Raw genomic sequence first — 19,455 nt, 5'->3', positions numbered from 1 at the left:
CCCCGCTTGTTTCAAAGAACGAAACCCTCTAGATAACTTATCTGCTGCGTTATCTTCCGATCGTACCCGCTTTTGCCTCAAACTGCAGTTTGACATCATCAACTCGTTCTGGATTTTCTTCCATTCTTGGTTTACCCACCGGTTTTTGGACTTCCCATTCCTTACTGCACCCTCTGTCACGACATTGTCTGTAAGTACCAGCAGTTCTAGTCCTCCTACATCCATTAGAGACTTCACTAATATCAACCCCAGTCGCACCGCAGCTGTCTCAGCCCATGCAATCTCTTGTTTCGTTCCATCTGCTTGGACTTCATTCCAACCCGATCTGAGCCTGAATCTAGCCCATCTTTTCCCCACAATGACTCCAATACCGTACGAGGACGACGCATTGCCTACCCAACCGATATTCTTCACCTCTCTCTTTGGTACCAATCTTCTCGGGTTTGCTCTCTCCAGCGTTTCCTTCCAAATCTCCAGGTCCTCCATCATTTCTTCTGGAATCTTCCTATTTGCCCATTTATGGCGCCACTCCGCCATCCATCTATACGTTGCCATGCAGTAACATCTCAATTGAGGGTAAACCAAAGTCATATGATTCAGTCGTCCCGACAATTTCTCTGTTTCCTTTAGGTTTGCTTCTCCTTTCATCATAAATTCCGAGATCTGTGATATCCGCTTCTTCAACTTCTCCTCTGGTAGTCTTACAGTCCTATCGTCCCCGTTCCATACGAAACCTAAATACTTTTGCTCGTTGCTGAACTCCTTCCACTTAGTTGGGTTTGTTACTACTCCCATCCTTTCGCTCATCTTCACGACGTCTATCATCTTTACTTCATTTTTATCTTCTTCCCTCTTCACGAACAGGGTGTCGTCTACCCATCTGAACGCCTCTAGGAATCCGAACTTCGTCTTCATTATCAATTTCCACACGTCTGCTACCTGTCCGAATGAACTGCACCCCGCTACTCCACCAAATGTTATCCTTGTGTCTAACAATATCAACCCATCAAAGGTTTTTACCATCAAGAACGGCCATTGACTCGGTGCTGTCGGTATTTGCCTATAGGCCTTCGCCCAATCGAAGACGCCTAGTATTAATCTCCCTTCTGTCGTCGTAAAAAGGTAAGCTACTTTCTCGAAATCATCCCAAGTTGTGATGAAATCATCCTTGTCTACAGTCGCATTCACTGATTGTATCTTGGAATCGTTCCTTGGGTATGAAAGATCGTTTATTGTTCTCAGTGATCCGTCTCCGTTTATAACTGCCCCCATTGGATTTGTCCGGAAAAACCCAACTTTCTCGTATACTTCGTCTTTGGAAAAAGGTCCGAACATTCGCTTCGCGGATATCTCCTTCTCAAAATTTTCCTCAATCTCATCTTTTGCTGCGATCGACGACGAGTGATTATCAGGACAAAAATATCGCATCCCTTGGATCGACACTTCTGGAATCCCAATCTAAATCCTTCTAGGATCTTCTCATTTTCCTGTAACTTCCCTATCTTTTTGAGTTCTTCCTCCCAAATTTTTAAGTTCATCTCGCATTTCACTGATGTTGGCCACCTCCTGTTAGTCACTTTCAGTCCATTCCAAACACGGGCTCCTCCGAACTCTACTTCTTGATCTATCTCACGTGTTTTCTCATGGAGCTCTACGCTCATTCTGCAATCAAACCATCATTCATGGTCAGATCACATCTCTCAACTCACAAAGGCGATCTCTCAGTCTCAATTCTGACATAGCGAGTATTACTCGATTCTTTTATTTCATTCTCATATATAGTGTTTGTCTTACAAACTCACTGATATCGACCTTTTCCCGGTCTACCTCCTTTATTCAAATTTCCGCCTCTATCTCGGCTGCAACTACGGCTTCGAGGACGTTTCTCTCTCTCTTGACGATAATCATAGCTCTTCCCATAGCTCTTCCCGTAACGCTCTTGTCCTCGGTAGTCTTGTTGATTCGTATAATTGTATTTATACTGTTCTCTTTCAAACGGTTTTTGGTTCTTCCAAATTGCAGCAGGAATCCACTTCCTCTTCGGTTTCCTAAATGGATCACTTCCACTGAACTCTGGATTGATCGTTGTTGTTGATGTTGACGCGAAAGGTGTTGATTGTTTCTTGGGCAAACCCGTTTCTGGGTTCATGTTTTCTCTTGGACCTCCTACCGCGTATGGATTCGTCTGGTAAGCTCGTTCCCCAAAATTCTCACAAATTTGTTTCACTTCGTCTAAGATCGGGGTTTGAAGTTCGCTGATGTTGCAAATCTCATTATTCACCGTAGTCCTCATTACACCTTGTCGTATCTTCCTACAGTACCGAAGTGCAACCATCCATCCTATGCTCTCTCTTAATTCGCTCACAATCAACTTATGTGCTTCAAAACGTTTTGCTTGCGTCTCCCATCCTGCATCTGCAACATATCTTATGAATAAGGACATACAATCCAACCATTGCTCGTACTGGATAGTCAGTTCATCGATTGGGGGATCAGTCGTGTAAAGTTGTTGATTTCCTTTTAATATCTTCGCTTCGGAGGGCGCTTCTTTCCCACTTCTTGCTGACTGATCTGCTAATAGCCAGTGTTTGTTAAAAACAGTTAAAGGAATGAAAGCTTTGAATGTCTTAAATAATAATCCAGAACTGGTCCTAAGGCTGTCAACACTTTCCCCATTTTATCCGACGTATTCTTCAAGATCAATCTACCGTTTTTGATAACATCTCCATTAGCCAACTCCATCCTTCCTTTTCCTGAGTCCATCATCTTTTTCGCCTTTTCCGCTTCAGACAGTTCTACCTCTTTTGTCGCCTGTTCTAGTCCCGCTTGAATTGCCATTCTCGGTATGTTTTGGGTCTCTCTAACCCTTCTACTCAATTCTGAATCGACGTCTGATAGATTCTCTTGTATCAAAAGATGAGGACTTCTTTCTTTCGGTTGATTCATCTTGTAGCGCCCCTCTTGATTTTGTTGATGGGACGATCTAGGTACATTGCGTCGTTGGTTGTCTAAACGATTCTCATGTATCTCGTCTCGTGGAGTCTCTTCTTGGCCTGTCCTTCTAAGTCTCACCTGGCGGGATGACTCTTGTAGAGGTGTAGGTTGACGGCTAGAGGCGACTTTAGTCAACTCCATCGCTTTCGCTAACAGAGCTGCACCTTGATTAAACTTTCCTGTCGAGTATAGGAAATTTATCTCGGCTTGAAGTGCCATCAATTCATCGCCTTCGTCTATTTTAGAACGAATCAATCAACCAAAAAACTTGTAAGTGTCTCTTCTTCTCAACTTCAGGTACTTAAACTCTTTTCGTTTGCTCATCCTGGATTTCACGATCTACAGCCACATCTCTTTCTGAGAAAACCGTCCAAGATCTTCAAAATCTACAGCAACATCTCTTCTCGAGAAACTGTTCACAGCCACATCTCTTTCCGAGAAACTGTCTAACATCCACAGCAACATCTCTTCCCGAGAAACTGTCTACAGCCACATCTCTTTTTGAGAAACTGTCCTACAGCAACATCTCTTCTGAGAAACTGTAATTTCCTGCCTCAAAGGCCGCCCTATGGGCCACAGCTCCATCTCTATATTGCTATAGAGAAACTGCCCTCTTCTAGGAGTGTCGTATGAATATTGAACGTTTGAATTGATGTAACTGATTCTCACCTATTGGATCTGGTCCATTCATAATTGATTCCTCTTCATCTTCGGATGCATAAGGTGAGTTTTGCTTCTTCTTCCCTTTTGAGATCGGAGGACGCCATGACTCATCATCATCTTCGTCTTCAACCTCCCCCATAGTTCCGTCATCTTTAATGAGCTTGATAATCGGTGCTCCGTCTATGTCTTCACCTCTTCTTTCTTGATAATCTTCTTTTCTTCCTTCTATCTCTTGTTCTTGATTTCTTCCTTCTGAGTTTTGTTTCTCTAGTAAACTTAACAAACCTCCACTTCCACTAGTTGTATTACCACTACTTCTATTCTTTTCTATCCCGTTTCCTTCTGTCAATTCTCTTCCCTCTATATTTCCGGCTTCTTGACCTTCTTGTTGTTCTAGCCTTGCCGATGCCGCTCTTGTAACACGTTGTATACTCTCTTCAGCTCTACCAATTCTTGATAATAATGAGTTATCCATTTCCTGATTGAAACAAATAAAAAATCTTTTAAACGTTGGTTTATTTTAAACTTAGAGATTTGAGCTGAAAATGCTGAGTATCTGAGAGTCGGTTTTAGAGGTAAGTTTGAAGATCTCGATTCCGAGGTGTGGGAACTCTTCCACCTTCTTACCTCCGGGGCCGGCCCGACTCATCAGTCAAATCACTAAGTCCCCATGGGCTTAGTAACCAACTCGTGCCTCGCTGGTTCCCTCAAAGCTATCACACCTGAATCTATCGGTCTTCATTCCGGCCGAAGGCAACCACGTCAACCTCGCTCACACAAGCGATTGTCGCAATGTACATACGCTCGGTATGGCGCGAGTTCGCCATCTTTGGTTTGATTCTGTTGTGTTGAGTAAAGTTGGCTCTTCAGCAGCAGCGCGCGTTAGCTGAAGAATATATGATGTATAATGTATTTGATTCGATACATATATCATGTCGTTAAGTGAGTCATGACTGAACTACAACGATGATTTGTTCAATTTTGATTGGCTTCAAATCTATTCTATCTACTCAATGTGCATACAACTACGAATCTGGAAGGAAGGGACAAAAAAGGTCGATAGTGCGGTAGGGTGTAAGGCTTATATTGTGATTTTTGCCGGTAATGTCTATCTAAGGTTTCGTTCTTGGCATGTCTGAGCCACGCTCACTTTGATTGTTCATCTTTCACTTATAAAATCCGCCAAAATTGAAAAAAAACGTATTATTAGAGAGAGTACATAGGCCCGCCCTACAAGATTCAATCTTCAGAAGTTAGGACGTTGCCCGATTGTTTGCATTGGTTTTGGAACCTGGTCACCGAACGCCCACGTCTTGATCAGTTGATGAGCAATCGCCGTCTACGAACAGAAGGCAAAAAGCATGATTCTTGTCAGTTTTGTATAATGAAGCTACCAACACAATCTGAACGTGAAGAGCGGAAACTCAACCGGTGGTGGAATACGCAATTTGATGGTGGTGGGCTTTTTGGACGGCGTGTCAGAAGTAGCGTTGCCTTCATCCATTTGCATTATTTCTGCTTCTGTCAAAGTTATCACCTCTCTAGTTTCCACTGCCTTCCGTACGATTGAACGGGGGAAAAAGCGAGCATCTGTGGAAACAAAGAAGAGTAAACGACTGGCTAGTTGTATGTTGAGTTGTTCTGTCCTGACCTTCCAGTTCCTTGTCAAGATCTGTTCTGATATTCGGATTCGCCTCAGCCTCGCCAAACACGCCGATCATTAAACTGCCTTTTGGAGTTTAGGGGTCGATAAATCAAATGTTTTCATTTCTAGGTTCACCTTCCTTAGCAGAAAGAATCTTCACCTGGAAATGGCCAGGGCTGTGTAGAGTCTAACACAAGCAAGAACCAACGCCCAATGAGTTCAAATATGAAGATAGTAAGCCAAAAACACTTGATGCATTTACTGACGATAGTTTACTGGGCCAACTTTGACCCCAGCCTCTTCCCAGGCTTCGCGACGCACCGAGTCTTCGAGAGATTCGCCAGGCTCAATAAAGCCGGCAAGACATCTGGAAATGAAACACGTAAAAAACTTTGCACGATCAGTGATTGTGTCTGTGATCTGGTTAGCTTTCACTTACGAGTAAAAGCCTTCTGGCCAGATTTTCTTCCGACCGAGCAAGATAGCGTCATTTGTGCTGTTCGTGATAGCCATTATACAGACTGGGTCAGACCGAGCTGATGATTTTTGTATGTATGTTCGTGTTTATCAGTCTCGGAAGCATGATTTGCTTAGTAGCATCATGAGCTCACGATAGCTGTGATCAAGGAAAATAGAAAGTATGATAAATGATAAGCCATATCATTCAGCGTGAAGAAATATGAAGACTGGACTGACCAAAAGTTTTGAACCCCACCCTTCGTGGTAAGACATTGAGCTCTGATATGAAGGTCTGTAGCATTCGGATCTTGATGACCATCAGATGGCCTTTTAACATCAGGGGTACAGGCTAGCTTCCATCCAACCCATTGAGAATGGGTAGGGCGACCGCAAGCGCTACAGAAACGATTACGGATATTCCAGTCAATCAAAGACCGTGATTGTGCCGCCATTGACGCATCTGAAATTCCGAGTAAAGCAGTGCGGAGATCCATGAACCTCAAGCCTTGTGCGTTCTCGACTCCTGAAGAATCTTGTTCTTTTTGCCATATCTGAGTGATTAGAGCCTCGTCTGCTAGTGATGGCACTTCAGTCACATCGATTGCCCACATGGGTGAGCCAATAGTATGCTCTTCAAAGGCTTGATCCACATCTTGGGCACTGTCTTTAGCAGGCTCCAATGGAAGTGTGACACCTTCGGTTGTTGACTCGTCGGTACCTAAAAAGATGATTGTTGGATATCGTGTAAGAGGCAGGTGTTCGGTATCGCGAGTACGGTCAACAAGCTGTTGAGGCCACATGACACCCTTTTCACCAATTATTTGAGTCGCTGTGACTGGTATTCCTACAGCCGATCCACCCAGAGCAGCTGAGAGAGTGTTCCAAGATATCTTGACCAGCGAATGAATCTGATCTGCCCTGCTTATAAAGGGGTTTGGCATGTCGACAGAAGCGTTCGAGGATGGTGTAGTATTGACGAGTGGTCTTAAGGCGTTGAAAAGGATGAAGCGGGCTTTCGGCGAGACGAGGGCGGCTCTGAGGAACGCTGGAGATTCTCTCATCCATGATAATCGGTTTGTGAAGCCACCCGAATAATAGTTTCTAGCTGCAAGATCCATCGTTGAAGTCCGAGTTGGTTTCAAGATTGTGTAAAATGATGGGGCGAGGGCACCCCTTCAAGTTCCAGAAGGCCAAATGATAAACCCCATTTATGACCTCGCTCTGAGTCTCCATATCCACCAAATTTTCACCAAAATTAGTAATTAAAACTCGCTGCTTCTCTCCTATCTCAAACGGTGCATGAACCCTCTACTTCATCGTTGACAATCCCATCAGAGCTTGAAAAATATGAGCAAGTCTAACTTCGTGATCCTGCATTCCAATGATGCATATTTGAAAATGACCAGAAGCCCATATCACTACAACAGCTTTCATGACACTATGCTGCTTGTCAGTATTATAGGGTCTTTATCTTTACCTGACCCAAAGAACAACCCTATCAAGGATGAAGGGCGTGCTTGCAGTGATCCTGTTTCCTACTGTTTCAGCTGATAGCGTGGGTGAAGGTGATCAAGTTTTTCGATTTTTCAAATTGAAACAGCAATTCCTCAGCAATCCTTGAAATCTACGTATAAGCATATTCCATTAACCTTAAGCCATACCCGAAAGCCATATCATTGGTTTTGATCATTTCAAAAATTTCGAAATACAGGCTGAGCTGAATCCAAAAAAAAATCAACTCCGACTAAATCTCTTTCATACCCGATATCAACCGGAACGACATTCGAACCTAAAAAGGATGAAGATTTTAATTGTCGGTTCCGGAGGTCGAGAGCACGCTCTTGCCGTTGCATTAGCCAAATCAAAATCAGTCACGAAAGTATTCATTGCACCCGGTAAGTAGCTGCAATTTGATTAAAATCTCATATCTTTTCATATCCTCCAAAATCAGTTTTCTACAATCCAGGCTGACTCGAATATACGTGGTACCTATATCAGGAAACGGCGGTACTGATACCCACGAAAAATGCGAGAATGTAAATATCTCACCGAGCGACTTTGGACGTCTTGTAAAATTTGGATGTGATGAAAATGTATGCATTTCAATTTGAGAGTAGATTGACAGTCATTAAAGTTTGGTTTAATTGATCATTTAAATTCTATACTATCTATGAATTTCCTTCGCTTTGTCAGATCGATATGGTAATTCCAGGTCCAGAGCAAGTTTTAGTAGATGGGATTGAAGGATCTTTCCGCAAAGTCGGAATCCCATGTTTTGGTCCAACCACCAATGCTGCTCGAATGGAAGGCTCGAAAACTTTTTCGAAAGATTTCATGGCCAAACATTCCATCCCAACTGCACGATATTCAAATTTTTCAAATTTCGATCAAGCAAAGGCTCACCTTGATAAAGTTGACTATAAGGTTGTCATTAAAGCTAGTGGACTTGCAGCTGGCAAAGGTGTCATCATTCCTGAAAGTCGAGAAGAGGCTCTTAAAGCTTTACAAGATATCATGATCAATAAAGATTTTGGCGTCTCTGGAGATGAGGTGGTGATTGAAGAATTTCTCGAGGGTCAAGAGATTAGTTTGTTGGCTATCAGTGATGGATATACAGTCGTTGCATTACCTAGTGCTCAAGATCATAAGCGAATCGGGGAAGGTGATATGGGTCTCAACACGGGTGGCATGGGCGCATACGCACCAACACCTGTTGGTACTCCAGACCTCATCGCAGAGTGTATGAAAACAGTCATTCGACCCACAATCGCTGGAATGCGTCGGGATGGTAAGCACTCGTGAAGCAACTCAAAACAGTCTAATGCGTCTTTGACTGATCCCTCTGGACTCCTAGGCATTCCCTTTGTCGGATGTCTCTTTACAGGCTTCATGATTACGTCTGAGGGTCCCAAGGTATTAGAATATAACGTACGATTCGGCGATCCGGAGACACAGACTGTTCTCAGCTTGCTATCTAATGATTGTGATCTCGCTGAGATTTTCATGGTATGTGATGCATCTTATCAAAATCGGGACTTTCCAATGAGACTGCTCATCAATTCAATTGTAGGCTTGCTGTGAACGCCGCTTGGATGCCGTACCGTTACATTTCAAATCCCTATTTTCAGTCACCGTCGTTCTCGCCTCGCCTGGTTATCCCAACTCTTATCCGAAAGGATTACCGATCACCATTAACTCTCAGTTACTACCCAAAGACTCTTTCATCTACCATGCAGGTACTGCCGTCGACAATCAAGGTCAGCTATGTACAGCGGGTGGCCGAGTATTGGCTGTGAACGGCGTTGGTGAATCGATCAAGGCTGCTGCTCAAGTCGCATATGAAGCTGTTGATTGTGTAAAATTCGAGGGTATGACCTATCGTAAAGACATTGCGCACCGGTATGCAACTCTCTTTAATTTTTTCCAGTCTCTTTTCACATATCTGAGCGAGTGGTCTTTTTTACGGAGCAGTGCATTGAACGCAACATCCTCCGGCCCCAAGCAGCCACAAACGGGTCTCACTTACGAGAGTGCGGGAGTGTCTATAGACTCGGGCAATCAATTAGTCTCGCGCATCAAACCCCTTGTCAAGACCACCGCCCGATTGGGATGTGATTCGGTTATTGGAGGCTTTGGCGGATTGTTTGACCTCAAAAGTGTTGGGTACGAAGATCCTGTCATCGTCAGTGGTACCGACGGTGTGGGTACGAAGCTCATTGTGGCACAGCAAGTTGGAAAACACGACACTGTTGGTGTGCTTCTTCAACCTTTCTTTGACTACTCTCTTCATATGTCACGTTTTTCCGCGTCATCAGCTTCAAGAGTTCAATTCACTCATTCATGATTTTGTCCCTCGCATAACTGAACACAGGTGTGGATCTAGTGGCAATGAGTGTAAACGACCTGCTAGTTCAGGGCGCAGAGCCCCTCTTTTTCCTGGATTATTTTGCATGTAATCATTTGAATGTCGATGTGGCAGTTGACGTGGTCAAGGGGATTGCCGATGGATGTAAGACATCCGGCTGTGCATTGATCGGAGGCGAAACAGCTGAAATGCCTGGACTATATCGAGAAGGTGAGTGCGAGCATCCCATTGAAGTGCATCTTGCTTAGATCTTGTACTAACCTGGATGATCCACATCAAATGAATAGACGATTATGACCTAGCAGGTTTTGCTGTAGGTGTGGTCGAGAGATCAAAGATATTACCTCGAATGCAAGACATCAAGTCTGGAGACGTTTTACTCGGACTGACATCAAGCGGTGTCCACTCAAATGGATTTTCACTCGTACGAAAAGTTGTTGAACGATCTGGTCTCAACTTAAATTCAACCTGTCCTTGGGCACCTACCCAAACACTCGGACACGTCTTTCTACAGCCTACTCAAATTTATGTAAAACAATTACTTCCCGTTCTCAAATCGGGTAAGAATCTCATCAAAGGAATGTGCCATATCACGGGAGGTGGCTTCATCGAAAATTTGCCTCGAGTACTACCTGACAAATTGGGATGTGAGGTAGATGTAAGATCATACCCTCTACCCGATTGCTTTCAATGGCTAATGAAGCAAGGGAATATCGATCCACTCGAGATGTGTCGAACATTCAATTGTGGAATTGGAATGGTGTTGATTGTAGCAAAGGATGATGTGGCAGAACTAAACACAATCCTGAAAGAGTCAAAACAGCAAGGTGAGGCTGATGTACATGTAATTGGTAGCGTAAATTTCACTGCAGGAGTAAAGATGGTGGGATTGGAGAGCTGGTCTTGATGGTATTGGCAATTATCTCAACTTGGAAACTTTAGCATTTTACACACTCCCTTGTTTTCTTTATCTTGTCAATATGTTCATGAGGATCTGTATGCGTTTTCACAAAATCTATCTTGGGTGTTTGGCTCCTTCTTTAGAGCCTTGTAAGCACCTGCCCCTCTCTGCTCTGCGTTAGATATCCATGTGATCCTCGGTTTAGCTTCCAGGAAGTGTGTGTACAGACCCCGTCAGCGGACGTGGTGGCTGCTGCTTGACAAACTTCAGGTTCAATGGTCACCTTGAGCAGCTGAACTTTGTATATGTGCAATTCAAATCGTCTCTATATATTCGGATAGGAATTTGCTCATCTTTCAGATTGCATTTGTCAAGTCCTCCAAGTTCGATGCCATATCAAGAAGGCTTTTTGTTCAGGTAATTCACCAGTTGGTATCATAAATGAGATTCATGATTCCGCCAAACTTGATGGACATCAAGCTTCCAAGCTTGATTGAAATGAAAGATACCTTGCAAACCAGTAAAAGAAACAATTCAGCACCAAATAAATCTGAGAAAAGAGGCCTCTTGACAAGAACAAAATTGATGTCATCTAAGCTGATGTTTAGTCAAAAGTATAGGAGTGAAATGTAATAAGGCTAATCAAGCTACAACATCTAGGAATAACTAATTGTTTTGTTTCAAGACTCTGAAGAACTCAAGACTTTTGGCCTCTGGTGACTCTAATGGGTATTCTGCTTGATAATTTTCTATGTGAGAGAGAGCTTTGGTGAAAAATTGATAGGTGTTGTAATTAGTAGTATCAGAAACCGCATCCTGATAATACTTCCTGAAGAACCCAGTTGAGTCTTTTCCCTCCAAATCCGATAGAACATGAACAAATTCAGTATCAAGTCCTTTAGGCATATGTGCAAAGGCTTGACTTTGTATCAAAGCCAAAGAGTCTTTAGCCAAATCTACAATATTCACATCATAACCACCTCCTTCGACTCTAGTCCATCGAGTCTCGAACCAAGTTTGAGAAAGTCTTTCAAGGAAATCTGAATATTGTTGTAAGAAGAAAGGTGTTATATCACCTGGTTTACTACTAGACTTACTGTGAGCTTTGAGCATTCCATTCAATTTCTTTGTCGTGGTTTGTATTTTTTCGTATTCGTCGATCTCTGTCAAAGGAAAGAAATAGAATAAGTTTGGTGATGTACGTTCACTTCACAGATATATCACACTGAAGTCACAGCTACACTTATTTGACGGAGTGATGGTGAAAATGTTGCTTGTTGAGACCTCGGCTTACCATTTCTCATATCAACCAGGAAATTTAATTGTTTTTCCACAAAGACCCTCTCATCACTGCTTTCGAGACTCATAGCCTTAATCTTGAGTAATTCTAGATACTTCAAGAGGCTTCCGTCTGGTGAATCTTTGAGTTCTGAGCGTGCCAGGTGCCAGGCCAAATAATTAGATGATATAAGGCTGCTGAGGATTTCTATTGAAGCTTGTTCTTCGGGTCCTAGTGTTGGTGACCTGCCTGAAAGCTTTTTAAGATTTTCCAGTGCAGAATGTACCGCATTCGATATTCTGTCTTCAGAATTTTCTGTATTGTCTTGTGATAAATCATCCCCATGGGTTTTGCTGGCTTGTGCGTGTTTCTCCTTTGCTGGTATTTCTAGGAGGTCTTCTCTATTGGATTTGTCGTCAAGCTTCATAGCAAGTCTATAGTCTGGCTTTTCTGTATTGATCATATCATCGACCTTCAAGTTTGAAAACTGTCCTACCATATTCTTGAAGTCTTTGTCGAATTGGAATGAACCCTCGTGATAAATTCCTGCGATGTGTTCTCTTGATGTCAAGTAGTTTTGTAATTTGTTATCACCTAGTGTCAAGATACAAGTAAGCATTTGTGTATATTTTTACCAATTCGAGGGAAATTACCTCACCATCTTGCATGTGCGGCATCTCTAATTTCCCAAAATAAGATCAATCAGAGAAGAAATAGAGTGGTTCCTTATAGTCAGCCTATAAATTAATACGATATCAAAAGTTTGAGATAGGCTTACCATGTTCCTTTATAATCTCTGAGGGAAGCACGCTATAAAACTTTGTATCCATTTCTATTTCAAAAGATATCGCATATGCATCAGCAAATCCTCGCAGAGAATAGTATGACTCAAACACCAAACAGAAGAAAAAAGAGTCGAGACAGTCAAAAAGAACTGTACCTTTGGTCAAATACTCTTGCATACTCTGGTCCAAATGAGCTTTCAGGTCAAAATCATTCAACAAACTCATCCCCGCAACATTGCGATGGCTTAACCCCTCATTAGAAAGCACATGCAAATACAAAGATTTTTGTACATCTTTATCATCAAGTGTATCAATCAACCATGTCGGAGTCTTTTTAGTTTGCAAGTCAAACCTATAAATATGATTGAGAGCTTGATATGCCAATCGAACGGTTTTAGATACCTTTTCCTCTTGATCATCCGTGTATCTCGTGACTGGATGACGAAGAATGGCTTTGATTCTTGAGACGATTGAGAAACTGTTTTCATAATAACCTTTGTCGATTAGAGGCCAGCTTTTCCACATTTGAAGACGAGAAAAGTTATCTTTGAGTTTTAAGATGTCACTCTTTAGCTCTTCTGGTACTTCTTCCCTATCGATTGCTGCTTGAAAATCTCGAATATGAGCCCGTCTCTCAATGGTCTCGGCCCATTCTGAAATTTAAGGTTTTCATGGTCAGTTTAATTCATTGACTGATCTGATCAAAACGTTTTACAAGATTGCAGAAGCTTACCAAAGTGAAGTTGTTCCAAGAAGTTGTTGTACCTTCCAGGAGACGAAGCTTGCTGGTAAACCGTTTTGAATTCTGCTTCAGAATCAAGTAAGGCACGCCACATTCTTTCTACCTCGATATCATTCAATGATTCAAAGATGTGTTCCAAAAAGTAATCTCCAGCATTGGCGTTTACGTAACCTAAACATTTCATCACTTGAAGATCCACAACAATCATACCTGAGTCGGAGCTTGACTTCACCTCATCTTGCATTGAACTAATGATATTGCGAACTAATGAAGATACACTGCGAGAATCTTCACTCGAAACTTCCTCCCACTTGGTGATATCCTCAATCTGGGCGAATTTTTGTAACATAACCTCTGCTTCATTCCCCTTACGATGAATTGCAATTCTTGAGTCCGGAATGAATGATTTTAACTCATTGATGACGTCGGACTTAATAGCCTGCGCCGATTGTTTGATCTGATTACCTGCTCACAATGCACCAGTCAGTCAATTGCGTGTGAATTCTTCTTGTTTGTACTTCTATGCTATCACTTACCATCAAGAACTTTGTGCGAAATTGTTGAGATAATGTAAAATCGCATTGTGAAGATGGTCAGCCTGATGTCTTGAGAGATTTCACCGGGAAATGTATTATACTCCTACTGTTGAACATCACTCACCAATCTTGGTAGCTAAGTTTGTGTCTGGAAAGTTTACCCCGTTTTGATCGGTGGTAAAGTCAGCAATCTTTCTACAATTTACAAAGCGGAAAAGTTTTACTCACCCGCCTCAACATATAATTCTCTATGTGGTTTCTTATTTGAAAATCTCCTTGGAGATCTATCAAAGATCCTTCTGAACCAGTTTGCCAGAATTTTGAGTTTCTCCGAGAGATTTTTTCGCCAAACCTTGAAGGAATTTAACTTTTGGCCAAATCGAGAGTTCTTTTCAATCACAGTATCTGGATCTATCAACCATCCACTGTATCTTGGTAGTTCAGGAGTCTTTTCTTGTGGGTGTGGGGCTGAGGGTGATGGCGGATCGGACAGAGGTACATCGTCATCGGAAACAGGATGGTTGGTGAAGGGAATAAGAGCCTCGCTGGATGGAATTTCCTCTTGATGTGATTCTGTTTCGTGTGGTGTACTGATTATGTTGTGGGCAGTGTGTTGTCCAGGATTAAGCTCTTCATTGAGTGAGCCATGCACACCATTTTTCAAGTCCAATGCGTCTTCCACAACTTGTAAAGGCGTTGGTGCTATACTTTGCAGAAAGCCGCAAAGAAGTACACAGGAAAGGAACCACCTCATAGTAGTGAAGCAAATTCGTAGGAAAAAGATTTTTTTTGAAGAACTGAACAGGTTAGATTCAGAGCTCTGGAGGTAGGAAGGACAAAGCACTGAAGTATATGGTGAGGTTGTGCAACAGAGACAAGAAGAATTATAAATGGTCATACGCAGACCGAACCATCATCTTCCGTAACGAGGATTATCAACTGCTCAGTGGTTCTAACATGCTACAAAAAATGTTTTCAAACTGCACACCATGTTATTAGATATTATACTTGTGATGAATTCTGGTTTGGGATTGACTTGAATCATCGCCTTCACCAAAAAAAGCTCAAAAACGTCGCGAAAATTTTCACCCGCAGTCATGTATGGTGTGGGCTCAAGGAACGTGGTACAGAGCTTTACTGCGAGCTGCATTCCAATACCTATATACCCTCCTCACCGTCCAGACTGGTAATTCTTCGCTGAATCGCTCGCAGGCAAATTTGATGGTCTCGGTGGAATTTCGATGCACTAGGGATATGTTACGCCAGCTTTAAAAATTACACCTATCATCTTTCCGGCTTTGAAAATGCGGAGGATAACGAAAATGCATATTACGAAAGTCTAGATATGTATTGACGTTCTTCTATCCCAATTAAACATTCATATGCTTGAATGAGATCGATTGCAAAACTCCAGACTGAAGTCAAGACGCTTTGCGACATACCACCTATTCACAAAGGATGTAGTTTGTTTGGGCTCAGTCTGTGTCATCGCGATCGACAAAACCGACTTCGAACCAATATGTAGATTTGCCCATCCAACAGATCCAACTCGTTTGTCGGATGGAAATGAGGTTTTGGCAAATCGAATACGAGAGCATGCCAGCATCCATGTTCAAGGGAAGTGCCAATACAAATCAAACCCTAATGTTTGTTCCTCGGTAATTGAAGGAAGCGTATGAAAGTGATTTGTTGCATAGTTCCATATGAGATGGTGACCGGAGCGATCCTGAATGAGGGCCATCTGGAATCAGATTCGAAATCGTCAACCCGAAAGTGATCCAAAAGTTAAACCGTGTGAAATGGTATCTGTCTCAGTTCGACCGACTATGTAAACTCAAGAAAGCCCCTCAACGAGCGCGTTTTGAGACTTCTTGGTGAGTCTCGTGACTTTTGTCTCCTACCTCGCTTCGATCTCTATAACATTTGATTTCTTGCCTCAAATGCGATCTGACTGATCTTTCGATATTGTAAAGTTCATTCGGCATCCTATCTCATGGTCGTCTGGAAGGCAATCCGAGTCTGAGACCTGATTCACCTCGTTGATATTCCGGCTCGAGGGACTTTGTTAAGTTTGCATTCATCGTAACCGGGAAGGTAACCAATGTGTCACGGCTCAGCTTATCATACCTCGTAAACCGATGGAAAGAAGATCACTTTTTCTCAGTGAGGGGACTGCAACAAACATGCGATCGACCTGTCATTTTCGCAAGGTAGGTTCAATGAGTAACACTTTGATTACAAGCAATTCGACCTCCAGCTCATCGATCGGTCATTCATTCATTTTGAACGCTCACTGCGCCCTCAATCTATAAAGCTCAATCATGCAACGTGTATTCATGTAAGGTCAACTTTCCTTTCCCTTATCCTCTCATCAACTCCCATACCGAACCTATTTTCATTGAGTAAACTTAAGCACAGGATGTTGTCATACTCATTTCTCATCGTCTTCTTTCTCTCATTTTGTTTAGCTGATGAACCAGATACATCTCAACCTGAGAGAGATCCCAAATCAGCCCCAGGATTCTCAGGTACTTACGAGATTCCAGGATCTCCAAAGTACGCTTACCAAGAAGCCCTTCACAAATCTTTCCTTTTCTATCATGCACAAAGATCTGGAAAGATAGATGAACATCGATTAGCTTGGAGAACAGATTCTTGTTTAAGTTGTAAAGGAAAATATGGAGAAGATTTAAGTGGAGGTTGGTATGAAGCTGCAAACTCGATGAAATGGACTCAACCTTTTTCTTGGACTGTCACTCAACTGGCTTACAACGTCTATCAATTTGGGAATGCGATGGAAACGGTCAATGAGATGGCAGAAGCAATGAAGGTCGTACGATGGGGAGCCGACTACTTGATGAATGCTCATCCAGCGCCGAATGTGCTTGTCGGATTGTTTGGTCTTGATGCGGACGAAGTGGGAGATGTTGACTTTAGTGAGTCTAAGTTTTTTCTCGAGCTGAGCTCAAGTAGACATTAGACTGATGTGTTCGAAATTTGATCTTAGTGTACTTTGGTCCACCGTAAGCATTTTGGAGTCTCTTCATTGGGCCAATATCTAACTCACGTTTCCGTCACCATTTTTTCCAAACGTTCAGTGAGGAGTATGAGAAATGGGCACCAAGAGGGGTACAAAAGGAAGCTTATTACGTCGATGAATCACGCCCAGCATCTGAGATGGCTGGTCAAGCTGCCGCTGCTTTAGCAGCAACCTCTGTGATCTTTCGACAATCTGATCCAGCATACGCTGATCTCGCTTTGAAACACGCTATGGAACTTTTCAACTTTGCTGATAAATTTCGAGGAAGCTTTATGGATATAGATGAACTTCCATTCAGAAGAACAAAGAAATGGTATCCATCTACTAAATATACTGACGAGATAGCTTGGGCTGCAACTTGGCTTTTTGCTGCTACTGGCGACGTTGCATATTTTCAATCTGCCAAGGATAATATCCGTGGAGGTGCCTCGGAGTACTCTTGGGATGATTGTGAGGCTGCAGCCACAGTTCTACTATACCAATTGACTGGTCAACAGGAATTCCTCCTCAAGGCAAACGACTTCTTCACTCAATTCTTGTCCGGTGGATCTACTAAGATGACCGCTAAAGGTCTCTCTTACAAGGAGAGCTGGTGAGTCTTATAATCCTCGCCGTCAACTGAGCTGTACCATCGTCATCTCACCATAATATACTGACATGTTTGCTATGACACTGTCACAGGGGTGTGTTAAGATACGCTTCGAATCATGCTTTTCTCGCCCTCGCTCATGCGGCTTCGGTGGAGAGATACACTGATGGTCAAACAGAACAAGGAAAAGCTCTCGTTCAAACCCTTCGTACATTTGCCACTCAGCAAATCAACTATATGTTGGGAGATACTGGGATATCCTTTGTGGTTGGATTTGGCAAATCGGTCACCAAACCATATCATAAAAGCTCTTATAACTCTTTTATTGATTATCCTATGCGTGGACTTCAATCTGAGGTTCAACAATCTGACTTTGAGTCGGACACACCACAACGCTTCATTCTATATGGCGGCCTGGTTGGTGGACCTGATATCAATGATCAATATAAAGACACACGAAAAGATTATACTTATTCCGAAGTGACTCGTGAGTTTTGTTACAGTCTTCTGAATTCTTGGCGTATACAAATCACTGATTTTCCCAAAACCTATTTAATCCTGATCACACAGAGGATTACAATGCTGGATTCACAGGTGTCCTAGCGGGAATGCTCGAGTTTTATATCGCACGTGGAGCTTCTTTCGTTCCTTTCAATGATGGAAAACTCGATTTAGGATGGTCACATCCTAATGCAGTTCAAGCATTAAAGCCAAATTACCCGGCCAATGATTGTTACCATCTTGATGTACCATGTCAAAAGAAATAAAACACTTCTTCGTCTATAGACAATTGAATTTGTACTTAATGCTACTATCATATTTATCGGTCATGTTTTTTGGGGACCTTGTTTGTTTCTGTAAAATCACCAATTATGGCGAGTATATGTTTGAGACATGATGACCCTTTCAAATGTATGCCTTCAATCTCTCACAGTTTGCTCCTACGTATAACCCTTCCAGTGTGCCCATAGAAGGAAGCAACAAAAGCACAGAGCCCTACACTACCATCTGAGTATGTTCAAGGTAAACGTAATTCCTTTCTGCTCAAGCTCACCGACACACTTTTTTCACATCCATCCTTGAGAGAGTGAGAGAAGAAATCACAATCGTCAATGAGCCCATTGAATCATAATGAAACTACAAGACTGACTCAGGTTGTCCGACGGAGTTCAGACCGAACAAGGAAATATCTTGATAGGCTCACGAATATTTTTGTATGACTTCACAGAAATTTTGGGCAGCTTTGAAATAAAGGCCTTTGCTGATTTTCCAGATTCAAATAGTTGATTGAGTTGGACCTCAAGGCTAGATCACCACCGTGATCAAAGCTATGTTATGCACGCTCCCTTGGTAGAGTATCTGTTTCGAAGCAACGAACATGTCAATCCTGACAGATGCGGGCAAAAGGCTCAAAGTTTAGTATCTCAATGAATTAAATGCCCCAACCAACAATTCTATTCAATCTTCTTGACTATCAATTTAATTTTAAACCCAAAAAGAAATTCATCACATTCATCATATATACCAAATATATACAAAGACCCCATATAACTAACAATCCACGCTACCTTAGAAAAAAAAAACTTCACCTCTATGGATATTTTTATATATTATAAATATGGCTGTGAAGAAAAAAAAGGATATAAATATGTTGACACACAGCGTTTGAGTAACAATAAAAATCAATCACACCTTACACACACAGTTAGATAGAGATAAATCGAGCACAATAACAACAAAACACAACACACACACGCACACACGCACACATAAAACAGGAATGTAAAGAAATCATTCAAGAATCGAGATATCGAAGACTTATATCAAAAAACTGATCCATCGTAAACTCGGTGAAAAACCGATTACACATACCCAGATAAGGAATAGAGAGACAGAGATACTAATCAAAGAAAAAACATGAGAAAAAGATGAAATCTATTTTTGAATGCTCCCCTAG

At 42.2% G+C, this 19,455-nt stretch overlaps 5 protein-coding genes across 5 annotated transcripts; 2 read left to right on the top strand and 3 right to left on the bottom strand.

Moving 5' to 3' along the window:
* Positions 1–3,508: 3,508 nt before the first annotated feature.
* On the bottom strand, positions 3,509–4,132 carry MELLADRAFT_87738 (uncharacterized protein; the record flags this gene model as incomplete). The annotated part of the gene is made up of 2 exons (XM_007410812.1): positions 3,509–3,579; positions 3,664–4,132. The coding sequence occupies 2 exons, from the start codon at positions 4,130–4,132 to the stop codon at positions 3,509–3,511; spliced, it is 540 nt and encodes a 179-aa protein (XP_007410874.1).
* Positions 4,133–4,903: 771 nt separating this feature from the next.
* Positions 4,904–6,879, bottom strand: MELLADRAFT_87737 (NAD+ diphosphatase; the record flags this gene model as incomplete). The annotated part of the gene is made up of 8 exons (XM_007410811.1): positions 4,904–4,996; positions 5,087–5,247; positions 5,309–5,386; positions 5,463–5,489; positions 5,569–5,669; positions 5,742–5,838; positions 5,914–5,918; positions 5,999–6,879. The coding sequence occupies 8 exons, from the start codon at positions 6,877–6,879 to the stop codon at positions 4,904–4,906; spliced, it is 1,443 nt and encodes a 480-aa protein (XP_007410873.1).
* A 610-nt stretch (positions 6,880–7,489) lies between these two features.
* Positions 7,490–10,662, top strand: MELLADRAFT_116735 (uncharacterized protein; the record flags this gene model as incomplete). The annotated part of the gene is made up of 8 exons (XM_007410837.1): positions 7,490–7,656; positions 7,760–7,854; positions 7,955–8,549; positions 8,616–8,767; positions 8,832–9,160; positions 9,233–9,513; positions 9,633–9,836; positions 9,914–10,662. The coding sequence occupies 8 exons, from the start codon at positions 7,560–7,562 to the stop codon at positions 10,531–10,533; spliced, it is 2,373 nt and encodes a 790-aa protein (XP_007410899.1).
* Positions 10,663–11,193: 531 nt separating this feature from the next.
* On the bottom strand, positions 11,194–14,968 carry MELLADRAFT_63889 (uncharacterized protein; the record flags this gene model as incomplete). The annotated part of the gene is made up of 11 exons (XM_007410810.1): positions 11,194–11,567; positions 11,625–11,690; positions 11,822–12,400; positions 12,585–13,244; positions 13,325–13,504; positions 13,544–13,798; positions 13,870–13,938; positions 13,994–14,017; positions 14,098–14,571; positions 14,781–14,829; positions 14,858–14,968. 11 exons carry the CDS (start codon positions 14,966–14,968, stop codon positions 11,194–11,196), a joined length of 2,841 nt encoding a protein of 946 aa, XP_007410872.1.
* A 1,320-nt stretch (positions 14,969–16,288) lies between these two features.
* MELLADRAFT_36476 (family 9 glycoside hydrolase) lies at positions 16,289–18,265 on the top strand (the record flags this gene model as incomplete). The annotated part of the gene is made up of 5 exons (XM_007410838.1): positions 16,289–16,805; positions 16,877–16,892; positions 16,968–17,501; positions 17,591–17,985; positions 18,069–18,265. 5 exons carry the CDS (start codon positions 16,289–16,291, stop codon positions 18,263–18,265), a joined length of 1,659 nt encoding a protein of 552 aa, XP_007410900.1.
* Between the last annotated feature and the right edge of the window lie 1,190 nt (positions 18,266–19,455).

This window comes from Melampsora larici-populina (assembly GCF_000204055.1).
Source record: "Melampsora larici-populina 98AG31 unplaced genomic scaffold MELLAscaffold_22, whole genome shotgun sequence".
NCBI lineage: Eukaryota > Fungi > Basidiomycota > Pucciniomycetes > Pucciniales > Melampsoraceae > Melampsora > Melampsora laricis-populina.
The sequence above is the reverse complement of the archived record's forward strand: the minus strand, read 5'-3'. Positions and strand labels throughout refer to the sequence as shown.